Source organism: Kryptolebias marmoratus, linkage group LG3 (assembly GCF_001649575.2).
Source record: "Kryptolebias marmoratus isolate JLee-2015 linkage group LG3, ASM164957v2, whole genome shotgun sequence".
In the NCBI taxonomy this organism is placed as follows: Eukaryota; Metazoa; Chordata; class Actinopteri; order Cyprinodontiformes; family Rivulidae; genus Kryptolebias; species Kryptolebias marmoratus.
The window spans coordinates 27,014,717-27,035,475 of record NC_051432.1 but is presented as its reverse complement, the minus strand read 5'-3'; the positions used below and the strand labels follow the sequence as shown (position 1 = coordinate 27,035,475).

The 20,759-nt window shown below is 43.2% G+C and overlaps 2 protein-coding genes across 2 annotated transcripts; both read left to right on the top strand.

The window, feature by feature from the left end:
- Positions 1-1,902: 1,902 nt before the first annotated feature.
- Positions 1,903-6,087, top strand: LOC108245499 (ras-related protein Rab-33B). The gene is made up of 3 exons (XM_017432450.3): positions 1,903-2,208; positions 4,248-4,426; positions 5,571-6,087. Exons 1-3 carry the CDS (start codon positions 1,990-1,992, stop codon positions 5,896-5,898), a joined length of 726 nt encoding a protein of 241 aa, XP_017287939.2. The 5' UTR covers positions 1,903-1,989; the 3' UTR covers positions 5,899-6,087.
- Positions 6,088-8,556: 2,469 nt separating this feature from the next.
- On the top strand, positions 8,557-20,753 carry LOC108245510 (fibrous sheath CABYR-binding protein). The gene is made up of 5 exons (XM_017432482.3): positions 8,557-8,734; positions 10,442-10,542; positions 14,545-14,617; positions 16,452-16,901; positions 18,714-20,753. Exons 1-5 carry the CDS (start codon positions 8,659-8,661, stop codon positions 19,271-19,273), a joined length of 1,260 nt encoding a protein of 419 aa, XP_017287971.1. The 5' UTR covers positions 8,557-8,658; the 3' UTR covers positions 19,274-20,753.
- Positions 20,754-20,759: the final 6 nt, after the last annotated feature.

Below are 20,759 nucleotides of genomic sequence, written 5' to 3'. Positions count from 1 at the left end.
TCTGTTCTCTTTTCTTCCCCTTTTTCCTCTGATTTGGGTTCTGATGTGAAAGATGAAATCTGAGATGGTGATGTATGATATCTCTAGATTTTTGTATTAAAATCAAAAGGAAAAAAAAAAAAAGACGTTGACTTTTGGTGTAAAATTTGTCCGTTTTCAGGATCTTCTCGCCGCCGCCGAGTCTGAGAGGCAGAAGTACAAAATCAGAATGATGAATGAAGACAAACTGCAAAGTTTCAGTTTTACAGGATTTACTCACTTAAAGTTTTATCATCCAGAGGTGTTGCTGCATCTTTAAAACCTGACAGCTAAAGTTTAGTTTTTCCCGTCTGTTTGTGTCTGAGGATTAAAAAGTGGTCTGATCATTAAATTCTCAAAGCTCATACGTCACATCTGAGCTGAAACTTGTTTCATGTTAAAATCGACTTCAGAAATTATGTTTTTTTCTGTTTATCTGTGGCGGAGTCGCAGAAGTTCTTCCAGATCGTCTTTTTAACCAACCAGGCGACTCGAAGCGGTTTATCCGTCCTCGTTCATTAGCTCTGCTGCGTCTCTTCACAGCTGAGCTGAATAAATCATCTGTAGAGGCCAAACAGACACAGACGGGTTCGGTGTCCTGCCCCGCTGCTGGGAATCAAACCTCCAGCTCTGTCAGCGGAGGACCCACAGGTCCAGGAGGGACATCTGTCTCTGCAGCTCCTCACGGCCCGAGTTCTCGTCCTGATGACCCCACACCACCTCAGCTGAGGCCCTTCGACGCGGAGGAGCAGCGGCTCGAATCCAAGCCTCTCCCAGCCTCCCTACAGGGCGGAGGGTTGAAACGATCCTGAACCGGTCAATGGAGAGCGTTTCCTTCCAGCTCGGCGGCCCGGAGCTCCGCCCTCATCGCTCCACCCGACGCAGAGACTCGACTGAGCGTTCCACCGTCTCATGGTTCCGATCTCATCGTACTTTTAAAACTAATCAAAGGTTCTTTAAATTTTCAAATATATTTAACAGTAAACTGGCTGTTCCCAAAGCAACCGTAGCAGAGACTGAATTAGACGACATCATCAAACATTAAACAAATTTTTATGCATTTATGACCTTTATTTTATTTCTTTGTAACAGTTCTGTTACTGATAATTATTCATTCATTTGATTTCCTTTTGTTGAATGACCCAAACTCCGGGAAAGATTAATTATTTTAATTTAAACTAACTTCAAGTGAGGCTGAAAACAGAAAAACAAAAAGTTTATTCTTGGATATTTGCTTTAAAAGTATAAATATATAATCTAAAACCATAAAATGCGAACTTTAAATGAAATAATAGTCTAAATAAATAACTGCACGTCACTATAATGATTTTAAACAGTTTTTAAACAGAGGACATTTTAATTAAATTGTGATTAAAAGTTCAGTATCATGTTTAGGTGAACATTTAAAGACTTAAACCCATAATTTAAACAAACTTTTCTGTTAAATGAAAGCTTTTCTTTTTTTATGTGAGCATCACTGCTTTTTCACTTCAAAGTGTTAAAAACTTGTAAATTGGATTTTTTTCTTTTTTCAGCTACAATCAAAACAGGAAAAGGTCAAAGGTTGAACAACAGATCATTACCTGCAGCAGCTGAGCAAACACATGAAAAAACACACATTAATTGGACTGAAAAAATAAAACAAAAATCCCTGAAGTAACATTTATGACTCTTATCTGAAAATCACGACTTGGAGAATTTGGCAGAGATGGGCTTCCGTAGTCAGGTGTTGAACTTGGGTCTAGTTTTTGATGAGATAATCGGGTTTACCTGCCTGTGGATGACCTGTCCACGCTGTCAAATGAGACACAGATGTGGAAACACGACACACACACACACACACACACCCTCCCCTCTCCACCCACGCTGCAGTTTTCTGACGCGCTCCTGGACGCAAAGAGCGCGCCGGAAAAAAAAAAAAAAGGAGAAGTTTTGGGGCAAACTGAGCGAAGCCGCGTTGGTGGAGGCTTCATGGAGTCCTCTCTGGAGTTCTCCAGCTCTGTGGGCAGCGTGTCCTCCCTGCTCGGCCGCTGTCGGACCTTCAAGGTTCTGGTGATCGGAGACTCCGGCGTGGGGAAGACGTGCCTGACGCACCGGCTGTGCGCCGGAGAGTTCCCCCGCGGGGTGGAAGCCACCATCGGCGCGGACTTCCGCGACACATCGCTGGAGATCGAGGGGGAGAAAATAAAAGTAAGAGGTGAAATTATTCCTGCATTAAAAGATTTACCTCTGAGAGGTAAAACGTCGCTTTTACGCACAGCTCGTTTTTTTTTAAATGGCTTCAAACCAAACGAGCTGTAGATTCTTAGTTTGTTTTTAAGCCTTTTGTAGGGTTTTTGTCTCAGCTGCTCCCGATTTAACGCAGAACTGTTTGTCCATCAGCTGAATGACAGAAAAGCTGCACATCTTCTGTTTTCTGTTTTCTGATTTATTTCAAGCTGACTCCAGGCATACAGAGCTGAAGCAGCTGGGTTCGTGCTGTTCTGAGTGTTTCCAGATTGTTTTGAAATCTGCACATGACAGAGGAAGTGTCTGCAGAGTTTGCCAGGGCACAGCGTTCTGTTCACTTTCTGCTAAACTGAACAAATGTGGCACCAAATCTTTGCTATTGTTCGGTTTGTTATCATCAACTCCAGTAAAAACTGTTCTTTCTGCGCATCATCAGTCCCACAAACATGATAAATCTTTACGGTAAAATAAAATAATCATCTCCAGTTCTGTGACTCACTGAAAACCCTCCCTGTGCAGGACTCAAGATCACCACAATCTTTCATTTTATCTGTAGGTCACATTTAAAACATTCATCTAGACGTAGGTTTGTATAAACGGTTGGGACTTTGTGTAAAATGTAAATTAAAATCAGAATTAAATGATTTACAAATCTCATAAACTCATATTTTAATCACAACAGAAGTTAAATTATCAAATGTTGAAGAAACTACATTTTTGGGAAAAAAAAAAGATAAAAGATATTTTTTAATTTTATGGCAGGTCCATGTTTCCCTCCTCTTCTTCTCCCATCAGTCTGTGAACATCTGGACCTGAGGTTGTCCCATTCTGTCTGTTGTTCTAAAACCTGGAGGCACTAATGCACCCCCATACCATCAGAGACGCAGGCTGACCTCAGCACATTTCTCCTCTTTGGTCCAGAGGAGACACATCTGTTCACATCTGGCTTCTTCTTTGCCTGATAGAGCTTTAAGCAGCATCTATGGACGGCACGGTGAACTGTGTTTACAGACAGTGTTCCTGAGCAGAACCAGAACCAGCCTTGACCTTTGACCTCAGAGGTTTCTCCAGATTCTTCAGATCTTTTGATGGTTTTATGAACTGGAGATGATGGATTGATTCAAAGTCTTCCAAAGTTTCTGTTGAGGAACTTTATTCTGAAATTGTTCCACTACTTTTAGACAGTATCTCTCAGGCTGCTGAACCTCTGCCCATCTTTACTTCTGACAGATTCAGCCTCTAAATCCTCTTTTTATCCCCACTCCTCTGACTGACCTGCTGCTAATTAACCTCATTAGTTATAAAAAGCTCCTCCAGATGTTTTTTTTTTTCATTCGTCCCACTTGCTTTTACAGCCTTTTGTTGCCCCGTCCGACTGTGGGTTTATAAGATTTGCAAATCTTCTGTTTTTGTTTACTTTTTACTCAACTGTTTTGGATTTGGAGTTGTACAACAGTTTGAATCAAACTCGTCGGCTTTCTTCTTCTTCTTCTTCCTCTAATTCTAAAATCAGCCACAATCTGGCCAGAATCTGCCGTATTGGGTTTTCTTTGTTAAAGTCAATATTTCCCTTCAAAGCATTTCTGAGTAAACAGACTCGCCGATAACTTTGTGCTTCCCTCATTTAATGTTTCATAATCCAAATTAAAGTGAGTCTAACTCTGAACCAAAAGGCAAAAGAAAAAGATTAAAATCTGCTCCGATGTGTCTTCAGGAAGAGTTGACTCTTTTCTTGCTTGGATAAGTTGTCTCGTTTAAGGAAACACTGAGGTTTAAACAGAAATCAGACTTTTTAGCAGTCAGTTTGTGTGTTTTTCTTTCTTTCTTCCCTCTCAGAGATGACTCAGTGAATGTTTCTGTTCGAGGTATTTCAACACGACTCCTTTTCCTCCCTGTGCTTTCTGTCTTCTTCATTTCCTCTTTTAATGTTTGTGTCTCTCAGTTGATAAATGCCAACGTCTCAGATTTTTTTGGTTTCCATTTCCCCTCCTCACATTCAGCTCCAGCTGTGGGACACGGCGGGACAGGAGCGCTTCAGGAAGTCCATGGTACAGCACTACTACCGTAACGTCCACGCCGTGCTCTTCGTCTTCGACGTCACCTGCCCGGCCAGCTTCAACGGGCTGAGCGCCTGGGTGGAGGAGTGCCGGCAAAACTCCCTCGGCCACGAAATACCCAGGTAGTTTCCATCCATCCATCCATCCATCCATCCATCCATCCATCCATCCATCCATCCATCCATCCATCCATCTTCTTCCTCTTATCCGGGGTCGGGTCGCGGGGGCAGCAGCCTAAGTAGGGAGACCCAGACTTCCCTCTCCCCAGCCACTTGGGCCAGCTCCTCCGGGGGAATCCCAAGGCGTTCTCAGTCCCTCCAGTGTGTCCTGGGTCTTCCTCTGGGCCTCCTCCTGGTGGGACGTCACCAGGAGGCGTCCTCACCAGATGCCAGAGCCACCTCAGCTGGCTCCTCTCGACATGGAGGAGCAGTGGCTCTACTCTGAGTCCCTCCCAGATGACCGAGCTTCTCACCCGATCTCTAAGGGAGAGCCCAGACACCCTGCGGAGGAAACTCATTTCAGCCGCTTGTGTTCGTGATCTCGTTCTTTCGGTCACTACCCAAAGCTCGTGACCATAGATGAGGGTAGGAACGTAGATCCACCGGTAAATCGAGAGCTTCGCTTTTTGGCTCAGCTCTCTCTTCACCACGACAGATCGGTACAGCGCCCGCTTCACTGCAGACGCTGCACCAATCCGCCTGTCGATCTCCCGCTGCATTTTTCCCTCATTCATGATACTTAAACTCCTCCACTTGGGGCAGGACATCTTCCCCGACCTGGAGAAGGCACTCTACCCTTTTCCGGCTCAAGACCACGGCCTCAGATTTGGAGGCACCGATCTTCATCCCAGCCGCTTCGCACACTTCGTTAATCCTGTTGCATTTAAAACAGCTGCTGATTATAAAAAAGAATGAAAGAAAAACATAAAAACCAACTATTTATGTAGCAAATGTAAAGACGAGTTCTTTGCGATCAAATAAAAAAGACAACCAAACAAGGTTAGAGGGAAGGATGACATTTAAAAATAATAAAATATTAAATAAAATCAGTCAGTTGATGCCAGGAAACAACATGGCTGACGCCACGTCCTCACCTGCCCCAGGTTCCCTTTTCCAGGTGAGCTAACAGGTTTCAAACTCCTCCCACTTCAACCCTGAGGGCAGTTTATCAGGACAGCACCAGAGAACATGGCTCCCATCATGGCCACCTACATTTCTGATAAAATATGGGTCCAAATTCACCGAAATGGGCCTTTTTTTTTTCCAGGTTCCTCATCGGGAATAAGAGCGACCTCCGTGACCCCGGCAGGGCCGAGCGGCAGGTGAGCCAGGAGCGGGCGACGAGCTTCGCCAAAGCCCACGGCATGGTTTTCTTTGAGACGTCGGCCAAGAACCCTCCGAGGAGACAGGTGAGCCGGCAGCGAGGCGACAGGGAGGTCGTGTACCAGCAGGACGAAGTGGAGGACGTTGTCACTGCCGTCGGCACCACGCTGAAGAAACACAAGAATCCGTTAACGTCCGGCTCGCCGGCGTACAGCGGCTCGTTTAAAGTTTACAAGAAACGGCCGGAGAAGGAGCTGTGGACGTGCTGCTGAGAGGACGGGATGATTTCTTCTTTTTAACATGTAAAAAAAAATGTTGTCAATGTTTAACCGAACTTTTACTTCATAAACTAACTCCTCCCCGAAGTGCAGATGAATTTTATACTTGGAAATGTTGTGTATATCTGTGATCTTATTGTTTAATTTAGCTGTAAAATAAAATCTTCTGAGTTTCCACATAAACTGTCGGATTCAGGATGTTTAATTTCATCTCACCTCTGGGTTTTACTGCAGCATCTGAAGATAAATAAAAAAATCGGACCCTTTTGGTCAAAATCTTTAGAATAAAAGACATGAACTATTTCTTTTGCAGAATAGTTCATGTTTTTCCACATCCAGCTTATTTTAATTAACTTTAAAATGTTTAATTTGTAAAAACTGGATTATAAAACAGATATTTCAGTTGTAATGAGAGCAAACAGGAAGTATTTTTCTGTTTATTATGACCGATGATGGTTTTTGGATGAACACTGAAAACTTTTATTTAATAGTTTTATAATCCGGTGTTTTCAGATTAAATAATCTGTTTCCTGCACGACTAAATAAACCTTCAACACTTCATTTGTTAACATTCTTTCTGAAGCTCTAGTTAATACAAGCCAGATTTAATAAGTTTATGACCTAAATTACATTCAGAGAATTCCAGTTCAGAGTGATTTGATTTTTATGTTAAAGGGTTTGATGCTAAAAGACAAAAAAAAGCTGTAAGTTTATTTAAATTTGAATTGAAAGACATTTAACTTGACATTTAGGTGAAAAGTTTGAACAGTCTGAACAGTTTGCAGGTTTTTAAAATGTTTAAAAGAATAAATGAAGCTCAGATTTGACAGAAAACAACTTTTTTTTTTTAGAGATTAGATGTTTTTGTGGCCGTCATCCTCCGGTCTCATGCACGAGGGTGATGGGGGCGTTGGAAAAGTGCATCACATGTGTTTCTGTCATTTTTTTCTGTGCAGTTTGATGATTCAGAGGTCGTCACATGACGGCGGAGTGTGTTTGTGTGTGTCGCTGCGGTGCAACATTCAGCAGCCCGACGTTAAATTTCTCTGTGAGATTTCAAAGGATGTTTTATCTAAATCTGTTAGATCCAACCAGATGTTTGAAATAATCCTGAGAAGGTAAAGTTCTCCTGTGACGATAATAAATTAAGGAAGGGATGTTTTGGGATTTTGAACTTTTATAATGTTGCCAACAGGATCCTTTTTCTCTCCGGGGCTGCTGTTTGTCTCCTGGGGGGACACCTGGACAGGTCTCTTGTCCCTCACAGGAACACGTCAACTCCTCACAGAAAGGCCGGAAGGCGAACTCGTGACCTCCCTGCTGTGAGGCGGCAGCTCTAACCGCTGCACCACTGCACGCCGTACGTGTTGACAGCTGACCACAAAGTTAAAGTCCCCACATCGCAAACTTTAAACTCAGCTTCTCCTGAACTTTTGAAAGAGTTTCCAGATATATTGACAGACGCACGCAACGCAAACAAAAAACAAAATCAACGTAAATCCTCTGGAAAACACGAGGGAGCTCGAGTCGTGTGATCGACCTGCATCAGGGGTGTCAGGGGGCCGATCTCCTGCGGGTTTTAGACGTGTTCCTGATTTAAATGAATGATTTGTAGACGTGCTGCTGGAGAACCTGATGATTCTGTGAGGAGGTGATTAAACCGAGTGAATCAGGCGTGTCGGAGCAGAAAAACCTAAAACTTCCAGGACAGCGGCGCCTCGAGGCCTGGAGTCTGACCCCCCTGCTGTCCTTTCACTAATTTACAATCAAGGCACGCGTTAACCATCGATCTCAGAGAGAAAATGGAGTTTTTTCTGACCAGTCTTCACAACGAACTCCTTTAAAACTGTAAATTAGACATTTTTTATGAAAGATTTCTGATATCAGAGCCTTGCTTCTGTTCAAGTTGTTTCTGTTTTTGATTTAACGTCACCAATAAACTCGTCTGACTTCTGAATAACATGAAATTCAACAAGTTTAGGTTTGTTTTCAAGGTGAAAATGAAAATATGTGAAAAAGAAATGTTGACAATCATCAGCGAGTTTAAAGATTCGCTGAAAACCAAAGATCTAAACTGAGATTTCTGTCTGAAGGAGCCAGATGGATTTATGATATATTAACTTAGTTTCATGCAATCAGTTCATCTGAATCTCCTTTTTCTTGCGTTAAATCTGTATTATTTGCACAAGAATTCCCCAAACTAAAACCTGGAAAGCACACGCTCAGCTGTACCTTGAGGTGGGTTTTTTTTCTCCCCCCTGGAGGAGAAAAAACAAACATTTGAACTACTTCTACAAGTTTTCTCACTGATCCACGGTCAGATTTGTTCTGCGACCTCTCTTTTGCACCAATTGTCCGTCTGGTACAGTTCAGTGTTTGCGTGCAGCCGGAGGGAAGCCTGCAGCCTTTTCATTCTCACACATTAAACAAACATCAGATGGGTGATTTCCAGGGATTATCTGACACATGCAAACCTCTGCAGAGTCCCCAAACGTCCCGGAAAGAATCCTATTAAAACAGGTAACGAAGCAGGAAACCTTTCTGTAAAATCAGATTTTCTTGTTGTGCTGCTGAAACCTCAGAGTGTTACAGACGTGTGTGTGTGTGTGTGAGTGTGTGTTATTTCCCGGTCTGCAGGGGGCGTCCTGCTCCGGCGGGGCTGTGCTCTTCTCAGCAGCAGAGGAATCATTCGTCTCGTCTCCCACACCGGCTGGAAGCACAGACACCTGCTGACCTGCTGAAGATCCATCAGGCATGTTCTGCAGACGGGTTTGGCAGAGAGTCGGGCCGCTGGCGTGGAGGGTCCTCGGTCCCACATCATCCAGGAACAGTATGTCGTCTTTTTCATCTAACAACCAGACCTCAGATTAACTCCAAACTTCTTTAAAGCGCTTAAACTACAGCCAGGATCACATTAATGTCATCTGAAACTGTGAATTGAAGCAGAATCTGTTCAAACGGATGATTTTTAATGATTTTTAAGACAAAACAAATGTCCTTTAAAGAGATTTTCTGCCTGTGAGAGGAGGAGAACACGCCGTTCTCTCAGATTAATCAGAGCTTTACTCTTTAACGTTTAAATTGAACATTTTTTAATAAATCTGACTCAAATGTTTGATTCTAACTGCACAGAGGCCAGCGTTGAAGGCCAGATTAGAATAATCCTTTAAAAAAACATGCATTCCTCATGTCTGAACAGGAATATATGAAGCTTTTGTCTAAAATTTGTCGTCTTCAGCTCAGATGGAAGCTTTCCGAGTGTTTTCTGTGATTGTGCACGCATGCATGCCTCACTGGATCAGCCTTCCACTCGTGGATCTTAGCCCCGGGGGGGGGAACTGCTGCTTTAATTTCCTGTTTGGAGCAAAGTTCTGACAGACGTGGATGGAACTGCTGCAGATGCACGCAGTAGAGGAAGATCTGCAGGCTGCAGGTTGTTGCTGACATGCGTCTGTTTTCCCAGCTTGAAGCCGGCTGCAGGGATTAACTGATTACCTGTATAAATAACCTGAACAACGAGCCTGCTGTGTCATGGTATTAGAACAGGACGAAGGACGAACAACTTTGAAGACCTGTCGGGGTGAAACTTTCAGTTAAAGATCTGATCTTATCAGAAAAATATAAAACAAGCTGTTAATTTAGCTTAAAAATGACAATTCTTGAGGCTTGCAGAGATTTGATATTACACTTAAAAAACACTCCAGTTCCATCTGAGATGCCCGGCTTATTCCTGATCTTTTTTAATGCAATAAATTACTTTTTCATGACAGAAGAATTTCTCATTTTAAGGGTTTGGGCTGACTCAGAAGTCTGGAAAAAAGCCTTTTGCATTTCAGAGGATCAAGAGACGAAAACTACACCTAAATGTTTTATAAAATGTTTCATTTTATGAGAAAAAACTCATAAAGAATGTTTAAAAACTTGTAATACAGCTCGTTTTAGTGCAAATGCATCAGTGTGAGTCTTATTAAAGACTATTTTTGTTACAGAAATGTAAACTACAGACTGTTTAGGAACTAAACCTCATTTCTGCAGCTTTTTCTCTGTAACTCTGAGATTTGAGAGCAAAACGGTGGAAACTTAAATTATTGATGATTTTTAATCCGTCAATATTTAAAAAGTCACATCTTCAAGGATAAGTTGTCGTTTTCAGTCCTTAATAAACCGGTTTTGTTTTGATTAAATGTGGTTTATGGTGTCTTCAGTGTGTAACCTCACCTGAGGAGGCGTCTTATTGGAAATGTGTTGGTTTTTGTCAGACGTTGAGCTCGATGTTTGGGTTTTTTCTGTCTGAAGTTAAAGATGGTTGTTTTGTGCGAGCAGCGGGGGGGGGGTGAGTTTAATTTAAGGGACTCTTCCGTTTATCTCCTCTGCTTACGAAGAGCCGTGTTGTGTAACCGGATTAGAGGACGGAGACGCGTCGCTGCCGTTTCCTGTCAGCTTCAGGGGGCACCGAAGGCCCCCAAACCTGACCTTTACCCACGTTTGCAGTTCTGTTCCACGGTGCTGAAATAACGCTGCGCCTCTGGTTTTCCAGCTGCCCCGGTGCGACACATGGCCTTCGGGGTTCCTGGAGGTTCCACCAACCTGACGTACGTCGTTCTGTGCGGAGGAGGCCTCACCGCCGCGGCCGTCTACGTGAGCGGATCCCATCCTTCTCTCATCGTTCTGTTACAAACTAACGCCTCCAGAACCTTTAAGAGGCAGAACTAGAACAATATTTAAGGTTTTTGTTCTGCAGGTTTCATTCAGGAACAGTTAGGAGGTCAGGAGTGTGTTTTAATTAAGGTTTTAGAGAACAAATTATAAAGTTAATACAAAAAAATAATATATATATATATATATATAAAAAACAAACGGAAAACAGAAACACGTAGTTTTGGAAATAAAAGCGACAGCAGCTTCTACACAACACAAATTACAACCCCAACACAAAAACAGCTGAGACGTTGAAATAAATGTAAATAAAAGCAGAATGAATTGATTTTTAAATCTCATGAACTCGTTTTCTTCACAAGGAAACAAGATCAGCTGTTAAAACAGAAATTGTGCCTTTTTTTCTCTTGACAAACAGCTAATTTTAAAATTAATGGCAGCAACAGGTCTTAAAAATGTTGTTCCAGGCTGTAAAAGGAAGTGGGACAAATAAAAAAAACACCTGGAGGAATATTTTATAACTAATGAGGTTAATTAGCAGCAGGTCGGTGAGAGGAGTGGGGATAAAAAGAGGCTGAATCTGTCAGAAGTAAAGATGGGCAGAGGTTCAGCAGCCTGAGAGAAACTGGGTCAGATTCAAAGAATCTGCAGAAATCTCTGAGGTCAAAGGTCAAGGCTGGTTCTGGTTCTGCTCAGGAACACTGTCTGTAAACACAGTTCACCGTGCCGTCCACAGATGCTGCTTAAAGCTCTATCAGGCAAAGAAGAAGCCAGATGTGAACAGATGTGTCTCCTCTGGACCAAAGAGGAGAACTGTTCTGAGGTCAGCCTGCCTCTCTGATGGTATGGGGGTGCATAAGTGCCTCCAGGTTTTAGAACAACAGACAGAATGGGACAACCTAAGGTCCAGATGTTCACAGACTGACGGGAGAAGAAGAGGAGGGAAACATGGACCTGAGACCTGAGAAAAGTTTGATATGTTCTTCTGTAAATCGAGTTTATGAGATTTGAAAATCACCGCTTTCTGGTTTCGTTTTCACGTTTTACACAACGTCCCGACTGTTTCCGAGCTGAGGTTGTGTTTCCACGTGAACACTGATGTGCGTCTCGTGTAAACACGCGCAGCTAATCCGTTTTCCCCTTGGCGTGGACTCTCATGTGCGTGTTCAGATACGACTGGCAGCTGAACCGTTTGTCACACAGATCGCAACCGAACGGCTTGTCCCCCGTGTGGACTCTCAAGTGCGTGATTAAAGCCGTCTTATGGCTGCACCCTAGTCCGCAGAAGTCGCAGGTCAGCGGTTTCTGCCCCGTGTGGACGGTGATGTGTCTGTTTAAATTGCTCTTCGAGCTAAACCTCCGTCCGCATTCGTCACACCCGAACGGCTGCTGCCCCGTGTGGATTCTTTTGTGAGAGTTCAAATGGATTTTCTGGCTGAAGCTTTGTCCACACACGTCACAGTCAAACGGTTTTTCTCCCGTGTGGACCCTCATGTGTATGTTCACGTTTGCTTTTCTGGCAAATTTTTTGCCGCAGTCCTCACAGCTGAACAGCTTGAGTCTCTTTGGGGCTTTCTTACGCGGCTCTGCGTTCTTCTTGACTCTAATGCGCTTCTTGTTAACCGAAGAGTTAATCTTTGAGTGGCTCGTCAGATGCGTCTGCAGGGACCAGATGTTAACGAACTGTTCGCCACACTCAGAGCAGCTGAAACACTTGTTTACGTTGTTCACGTCGAACTCAAAAGCACTGCTCTCCCTCCAGTCGTTGTCCACAGTTGTTGACCCGGAGTCTGAGAAGGGTCTCAGCTGGGAGTCGGGATTGTTCCCATCCTCCTCCTCTTCTTCATCCTCGCTCACTTCAGTCTCTGAGGAGCTGAAATCGTCTTCAGGAGTATTTAGATCTGGGTTCCAGGAGCTTTCTGCTCCTCCACGGTCGTCTCCAGCAGGTTCCTCCTTCATCGGCTCGGCTGAGCTGCTGGTTGGAAGATCTCCGCCTTCAGTTTGATGAAGCTGCGGGAGCAGAGGTTTCTCATCATCATCGTCATCCTCACTCTTTAAATGAGCTGCAGCGAAGGGAAACACGGAGGCGTCCTGATGAAGGTGTTCTCCCTCCTCTTCCTCCTTCACGTGGAGGGACTCGGGGTCCTGCTGGTCTGGAGCTTCTTCTTTAACCACCACCGTCTGCTGAACACCTGCAGGGAAAACTGAACCACACGTTCATCATGAACAACTGCGACTTTAAATTCACTCGTTCATCGCTTCTGTTCTCTGCTTGAGCCAGATAATTTGAACCAAGTCACAAGTTTAAGATAATATCTCCAAAATATGAAATGCTGAGTCATAACAATGAAATACTATCATACTTTAGAGATGTTGAGCCATGATGCTGACATACCATCCCATAATTAGGACATGCTAAGCAACAATTATGAGATACTGAGTCATCTTTATGACACACTTACTCCAAAATAACATGCTAAGAAATAATAATAATAATTATGAGATGCTAAGTCATAATTAGATCATAATGAGATGCTAGGTCATACTTAGGCCCTAAATAATGAAATGGTGTCATAATTATAAGATGCTAAGCAACAATTATGAGATATTGAGTCATGTTTATGACACGCTTTGTCCAAAATAAGATGCTATAAAATAATGAAGTCATAATTATTAGATGCTAAGTCATAAATAAATCATAGACATGATAATTATAAAACGCTTCGTCATGATTTTGAGATGATATCACAGCTGAGATGCTAGATCCTAAATATGAGATACTAAGCCATAATTAAGCCATAATTACAAAATTCTTTGTCATGATTTTGATATGGTATCTCAACTATAAGATGCTAAGTCATGTTTATGAGATGCTAAGTCATAGTTAAGCCATAATTATGAAATGTTGTCATAATTATTAGATGCAAAGTCATAATTAAGTCATAAACATGACATGATTTTAAGATGATATCTCAAATATGAGATGCTAAGTCATAATTAGATCATAAATATAGAATGCTAAGGTATAATCAAAAGATGCTAAGTCATGTTTATAATATGCTAAGTCATAGTTAAGCCATAAATGTGAAATGCTGTCATAATTATTGGATATGAAGTCATAAAAATGGCATAATTATAAAATGCTTTGTCATGATTTTGATATGGTATCTCAACTATAAGATGCTAAGTCATGTTTATGAGATGTTATCTGAATATTTGGTGATAATAATTGATAAAAGCATCATTTTGGCGGGATTAAGGTGTGTGAAAGTAGAACCCAGGACCGACGTTTTGTCGGTTTGTTTCCGGTGAATAAAAACCGCTGTGAGCTCTAACAGGGTGTGACATTAATAACCAATCTGTAAGCAATAACACCACCCCTCAGGACACCAACCTGGTTTCCTCTGCTGCTCTCCGAGGCGGAAAACAGGATCTGAGGTTTGGCTGTTTTCGAAAAGCCGCGACGCTCCTTCCGGTCGCTGCTGCCTCCACATCTTCCTCGGCTTCAGTCCCACCAAACAGGCAACAAAAACATTTAAAACCGCATGAGACACGAACGGTTTGAACCTGTAATTATGTTTGAAGAACGCACGTCCTTGTTCGGCTCTTCTTCTGCGGGGGTTTCCGCGGCGCAGCGGCGCCGTGGTTGTTTCCGTAGCGCCATCTGGTGTCCGAGAGGAGAACTGCAGCCGAGCGCGCCTGAAGCCCACAGACTGCTTGTTAGCAAAATATCTCCTGAACCAGTGGATGGATTTTAATGAAACGCCCAGGAAACAACTATTAGACATTCAGCTACAACTAATTAGCTTTTGGAGACAGTTTAAGATGGCTGCCACAGCTGACTGACCTTAGGAAACACAAAAAAAAAAACATATCAAGTCAAGTCAGATTTATTTATATAGCACTTTTTTAGCAACAAGGTGATACAAAGTGCTTTACAACATGAAAACACAAAAACATATCTGCCCATTTTTTTTCTTTCAGGCCTACAAAGCAGTCAGCGGTGACACTGAGCGACACGAAGAGAAACTTCCCAACGTGAACTCCGAGGCAAAAGGTAAACGCTCACAAAAACACGCCCTCGGCTCATTCAACATTACAAAGAGGTCTGGCTCATTATAAAAAAATAAGGTTAATTTAATACTCTTTGCACATCTTTACAGTTCAGGCTTGACAAACGGGAACTGCAGCACACAAGGTTCGCAATTATTAGCTCTAGAAAATAAAAGATTTCTTTGTCCTCCTGTGTTTTTTCACAGCCCCTGAGTGAGATGGACATTGTGCAACTGCACAGACACTAAAGTTGTTTTTGTTAATGTAGCTGAAGTGACAAAACTAATAAATGCAGGAAAAACTTGAGCCAAATTAGAACAGTATGTCCCTGCTCATGGATCGTGCTGTTCAGACTTGCACTGGAAACAATCCGTTCACAGCTAAAGTTTTCGTTGTGAGGCCAAAACATTCAGCTGCTCTCAGACCGTTTGCATGTCTGAAAAGTGATTCATGCAGAAACCGAGTGCAGCGAGCTCGAAAACAGAAGGTCTCGACGCGTTTCAGGGCAGATTCCGGCCGCTCCACCCAGAACCTCACACATGGTAGAATGACTCCTCTGAATGGCTTCATCACGCCTGTCTGTTTGGATCAGAGTCTGCACGTTGTTTGTCTGCTCAGCCTGCAGGGATCGCGGCTCCGAGCCAAGAGACGCTCGCTGACGAGACGCTGCTGACAACGGCTCAGTTCTGCGCATGTAGCCCGAAAGTGTTGATCATAAACTACTGAAAATCATTGGAAAGTGGAGAGCTTTGGTGGCTATTCTGGTTTCACAGTCATGGGGGAGAAGAAAGTCCCCCGCCCCCCCCTCATTCAGATCTACAGTATGAGGACATGATAAAATGATTCGGATCTAACCTCAGAGTGCACAAAAACACACAACAGGTTCTTTATTTATGTTAAAGCTGTGAGAGAAAACCTGCTTCCAGAGGATCTCAGAGGTTCAGGATCAGGAGCTGCTGATGAACTCATCAGCAGACGGACAGCAGGTTCAGGTGTGTGTTAACACAACACCGAGGCGGGAAGACATCAGCAATGACCTCAGAGAATCAACCTGGAAAAGGTCAAAGGTCATTTCCAAACTATCTGGAGTCCATCGTTCTACAGAGAGAAAGATTACTCACAAGAGGAAACATTTAAGACAGATGCTGATCTTCACAGGAGTGGACGTGCCAGCAAATTCACCCCAAAGGTCAGACCGCGTAATGCTCAGAGAAATGAGCTCCATCTCAGACTCTACAGGCCTCAGCTAGCAGGTTAAAGGTCAAAGGTTAAAGCCTCTTCTCTCTTAAAACAATATGCCAGCTCCACTTAGGTTCATCTGAAGGAACCAGAACTAGACCAGAGGACAGATGTTTACCCAGAATGCACTGCAGCTGTCAGCACGGTGGTGGAGGGCTGATGGTTTGGGCTCCTCTGCAGACCAGAGGACAGATGTTTACCCAGAATGCACTGCAGCTGTCAGCACGGTGGTGGAGGGCTGATGGTTTGGGCTGATTCTGGAGTCAGATGTGACAAACAGGACAATGATCCCAAACACAGCAGCTAATCTACAATAAAACGGTCCAGAACCAGAACCAGAACCTCAGAGAGCTGAGCAGAAACCAATGAGCTGAAGCAACGCTAGAAAGAAGAGTGGGCCACAACTCCTCTACAACCACGAGCTGCTGGATCACAAAGTTAGAATCCGTTGTGTGTTTTTGTCCACCTGGGGTTAGATTTAGATGATTTTAGAATCTGTTATTATATCCTGATGCATAAAACCTCAGAAACGACAGAAGTACAGTTATGAGCTAACAGGCACATCATAACTCTGACGTCGCTGATTTGTTCCTCTGCAGCTGAGGAAGCACCAGCAGCTGAACCCGCAGCAGCAGAGGAAGAGCTGGCGCCAGGAGCTGAGGCTGTTGGTGGGTCAGTTCCTGCAGAACCAGAACCAGAGAGCTCAGCAGAACCAGTGGCAGAGAGCTCAGCAGAACCAGTGGCAGAGAGCTCAGCAGAACCAGTGGCAGAGAGCTCAGCAGAACCAGTAGACCAGACCTCAGCAGAACCAGTAGACCAGACCTCAGCAGAACCATTGGAGGAGACCTCAGCAGTGGCAGAGAGCTCAGCAGAACCAGAGAGCTCAGCAGAACCTGTGGACCAGACCTCAGCAGAACCAGCAGAGGAGGCTGCACCCGAGGAGTCTGGGATGGTCGTCACCGAGGAAGAAGCTCCTGCTGTGGAGGAGGAGGAGGAGGAGGCAGCTCCTGGAGATGCTGATGAGGCGGCGGCGGCAGCAGAAAGTTCTGGTACGGCTGCAGTAGATGAAGTCCCTCCTTCTCCCCCCGCTGACCCAGAGACTCCCCCTGAAGCCCCCGAGGCTGAAGCCGGCCTCGCTGCATGAAGCTGAGTCAGCTCAGTGGGGTGAAAAAGGCTCTTAGATGTGTCGTTTCCTCGGTAACAAAAGACTCACAAACCCCCTTTTATATTCAAAAAGCAACATTTACTTTATAATCCCAGTAGATACAAGATCATCAGACTTCCTGTCCTTTCTTTCCCCAACGTTCACACCCAAACCAAAATATCTGGCAAATTCAGCGTCTTCATGTGTAAAAGTTCTGATGTAGGCAATAAAATAAGAAGTGGCCTTAAACCACGACGGTTCCTTTATTTCTCACTGAAGTCAGTTGTTTTTTCCTTCATTATGGACACAATTTAATCAATGTTCTACATGTTCTTTATTAATGATAATATTTGGGTTTATTTGTCCCTTTTTTGTACTTTTTGCGTGCGCTGACCTGCATCCATTCATGTTTATCTCTGACTGCAGTTTTTTAGGTTTTTCGAAGCCTTAATCTGAGTGTTTTAGACATTTCTGTCGCTCTTTTTTCTTCTTATTATTAAACTTTAATCGTTCAGGAAGCGCTACAGAAACTCATCTGATCTGTTTGAGCGTTAAAAGTTGTCGCTTTAAAAGAATAAAACATCTCTGGAAAACGAAGTTTTGAAGTTATGATCTTCACTGTTTGTTCTTTTTTTTATGATTTTAAAACTTCTCCGCAGGATGAGAACCACGTCTGATCAGATGTTTTGGTTGCAGCTGTAGTAGAACCTCCTCCTCCTCCTCCTCCTCCTCCTCCTCACTTCAGGTTCCTGTCTCGGTGTTTTCAGGGATGTTCCTCAGCTGAGATCAGAGGATGTTCAGGAACACTGTTTTTAGTTTCTCTGCACGTTATTTTTCTACAATCTAAACATTCAGCTCTTTCAGGAGACGGCTGCTCTGACTTCTGTTCTTTTCTTTTTTTTGTAACTTTTATTCTTTTTAAAATATTTAACTTTATTCACAGAAACACGGAGCTCTCTTCAGTTCCCTCAGAAACATCCTTCTGTTTGAAATCTGCTTCAGCTGCTGGCTCCATTTTTATGCTACTTTTACCTTTCAGCTGCCATTTTGCTACTTTAGCTTTCAGTTAGCCTTTTGCTGCTTTCAGATTTTAGCTCGGGTTGGATGTTTTTAGCTGCCCTTTTGGCTTTTACTTAGTAATTTTGCTCCTTTTAGCTTATGTTTTGCTCTGCTTAGCTTTTAGCTAGTGTTTTTGGTCCTTTTACCGTCTCGTTTTCAGCCGTTCGGCTCGGCGTTCACAGAAACCGCGGCTCCTTCAGCTGCGTGTCGGAGACACAAGAGGGTCAAAAGTTTAAAAATAAATTAAAAAATAAAAGACAAAACAAAGCTTGAACCTCAAACAGGAAGCAGATTAGAGAAAGGAAACCTGAATCTGAGTTCTGCTGAGCTGCTTCGTCACATGAAGACACCTGGTCACCTTCAGCTCCTGTCAGACATAATCCACCGATCCACCGTGCAAAAGTTTTAAACCAACTCTAAAGACTTGATGAGTAGCTTCAAAGGAGCCGAGGGGTTTCAGACCTTCTGGAGATCTTTCTCTTCGGGGGTTTTCTGCTCATTTAGAGAAGAATTGATCAAGAGATTTTAAATAAATTACAGGAAAGTTTGTTTGCTTAGAAGCAGAACTTTTTTTTACAGGAGTAAAGCTGAAAGATGAAAGAACGTTGGGTTGGCTGCTTCTTCTGTGTGAACCTCTGACTGTGGCTTCCTGTTTCAGACCCGCTGACAGCTGTGAAGATGGCTGCTGCGGCCGTCGGCGAGGAGGCCCTGGTGAAGGTTCTGCACCACAGGCCAACAGAAGGAGAGCCAACGGTTCCCACGCAGGAGGCGCGAGATGAGGAGGCAGCTGAAGAAAAGCCTGCAGAGGGCGAAGGTGGTGTTCATGCTGCAGCTCAGGAGGAGGAAGACTCACGTCCTCCTGAGGACACCTCCTCCACAGACACCTCCTTGGATGGTGGTGTTCATGACCCATCTGCTCCTGCTGCAGCTCAGGAGGAGGAAGGCTCACGTCCTCCTGAGGACACCTCCTCCACAGACACCTCCTTGGAGGTTTCTCCTGAAAAGGACACTGAAGCTCCTCCAGAGGAGGAGGCACCACCTGAAACCCCTCAGCTGGCAGCGGCCTCCACAGAACCGGGCCCGGATGTCCCTTCAGCTGCAGAACCCGGAGCTCCGGGACACGAGGCCGATTGCTGTCCCTCCTGCCACGCCGCTCCATCAGCAGGAGAGGAGGCGGCGCCTCCTGCTGCCCTGGGGGAGGAAGGGAGGTGTGGATGAAGGAGCAGCAGCTGCTCCAGAGGATACAGAAGAAGAAGCACAGGTTCAAAACAAAACAGACAGATATAGCTGTCCTGTTTTCACGTTTCCTAAAATAAGAATAAAAAAACAACCAGTAATATTTTCTGTAGCACCTTTAAAAGCAGCCTGGATGTCAGGTTATAATGTTTGTTCATCAGAGGCTCTTTGTCAAAGAAAAAGCTTCTTTAAAAGGTTTTAAAACAGAAAAATAAAAACAACCAGAAACCCGTAACTGAACATCTAAGTCCCATGTGTCAAACTCAAGGCCCGCGGGCCAGATCCGGCCCCCCAAGATAGCATTTAAATCTTCCAGTCTGCAACAGACCGAGTCTCCTTCGCTTCTCTTGACTGCTACCACAAAGCCAAGAAAGTTAGGTTTTAATTTCTCAGTAACTTTTATTTTGACGTGGAAACAAAAACAAAACCCATCAAACGGATTAAAGTTGTTATTAAAAACTTTGTAACAGTGAGTCTGCTTTAACGAACGTCGTCTTTTTCTGTCTTTACGTCTCATTTTGAAGTGAAATGTTAGCATCTGTGTGCTCAGATTTTTAGCTGTTTTAATTGATTGTGATAAATAATTTAAAAGCTGATGATAGAGAGAAAGGCGTAAGACGTTTTTAAGTCTGATCTATTCTTCATTGTTCATTAAAAGATGTTTGTTTTCAAATTCTAGATAATTTATCACAGAGGAAAAGGTAATTGGTTTTTCTATATGAATAATTGGACATATTACATTTAAGACAAGTAAATTTATGTATTTTTCTAATAAATATGGATCCAGATTGGCCCTTTGCGGAGGAGTAATGAGACCCGACAGGCTGTTTACGACCAACTGAACGTCTGTTAATGTTTATAACTAACTTAGAAGAAACTACAGCTTGTTGAAATCAACATTTATTCTCTAAATTCTTATATTTCATCACCTGTAATTAAATGTATATGAACTGAACTGATCGGGTTTCTGAATGTTAGTTTATGATTAATAAGAATATTTTAAAGAAGATTATTGTCGGTTTTTCAACACGACCACCTCATGTTTCAGCTTCATGGAGTAAATGTCCAACTTTAAACCGTTCCAAAGAACTTTCTTTTTAAAACTAGTTAACTTTTTTTATCTTAGAGATCTGTTTCTTGATGTGAAGCCAGTTTTTACCCCAGTAACAGAGAAGTTGGTCGTGTTTGCAGTTTAAATTTAATTTAGTCTCATCTGTTATCTCAAATCACTAAAAGATATTTCTTTTCTAAACCACATCTACGAATAAATTCATCTACCATTATTCTCTGCTGTCATTAAGAGAATAAAATGATGATAAAGTGTAAATCTAATAAACATGAAAGTTTTAAGTTAGACAGCATCGATGGTGAAGGAAAACACCAAAAGCAGAACACGTTAGATGAGGTTTTATTTTTAATTTATAACAGAAACTGACACAATATTAAGTTGATTTTAAAAAACAATCAA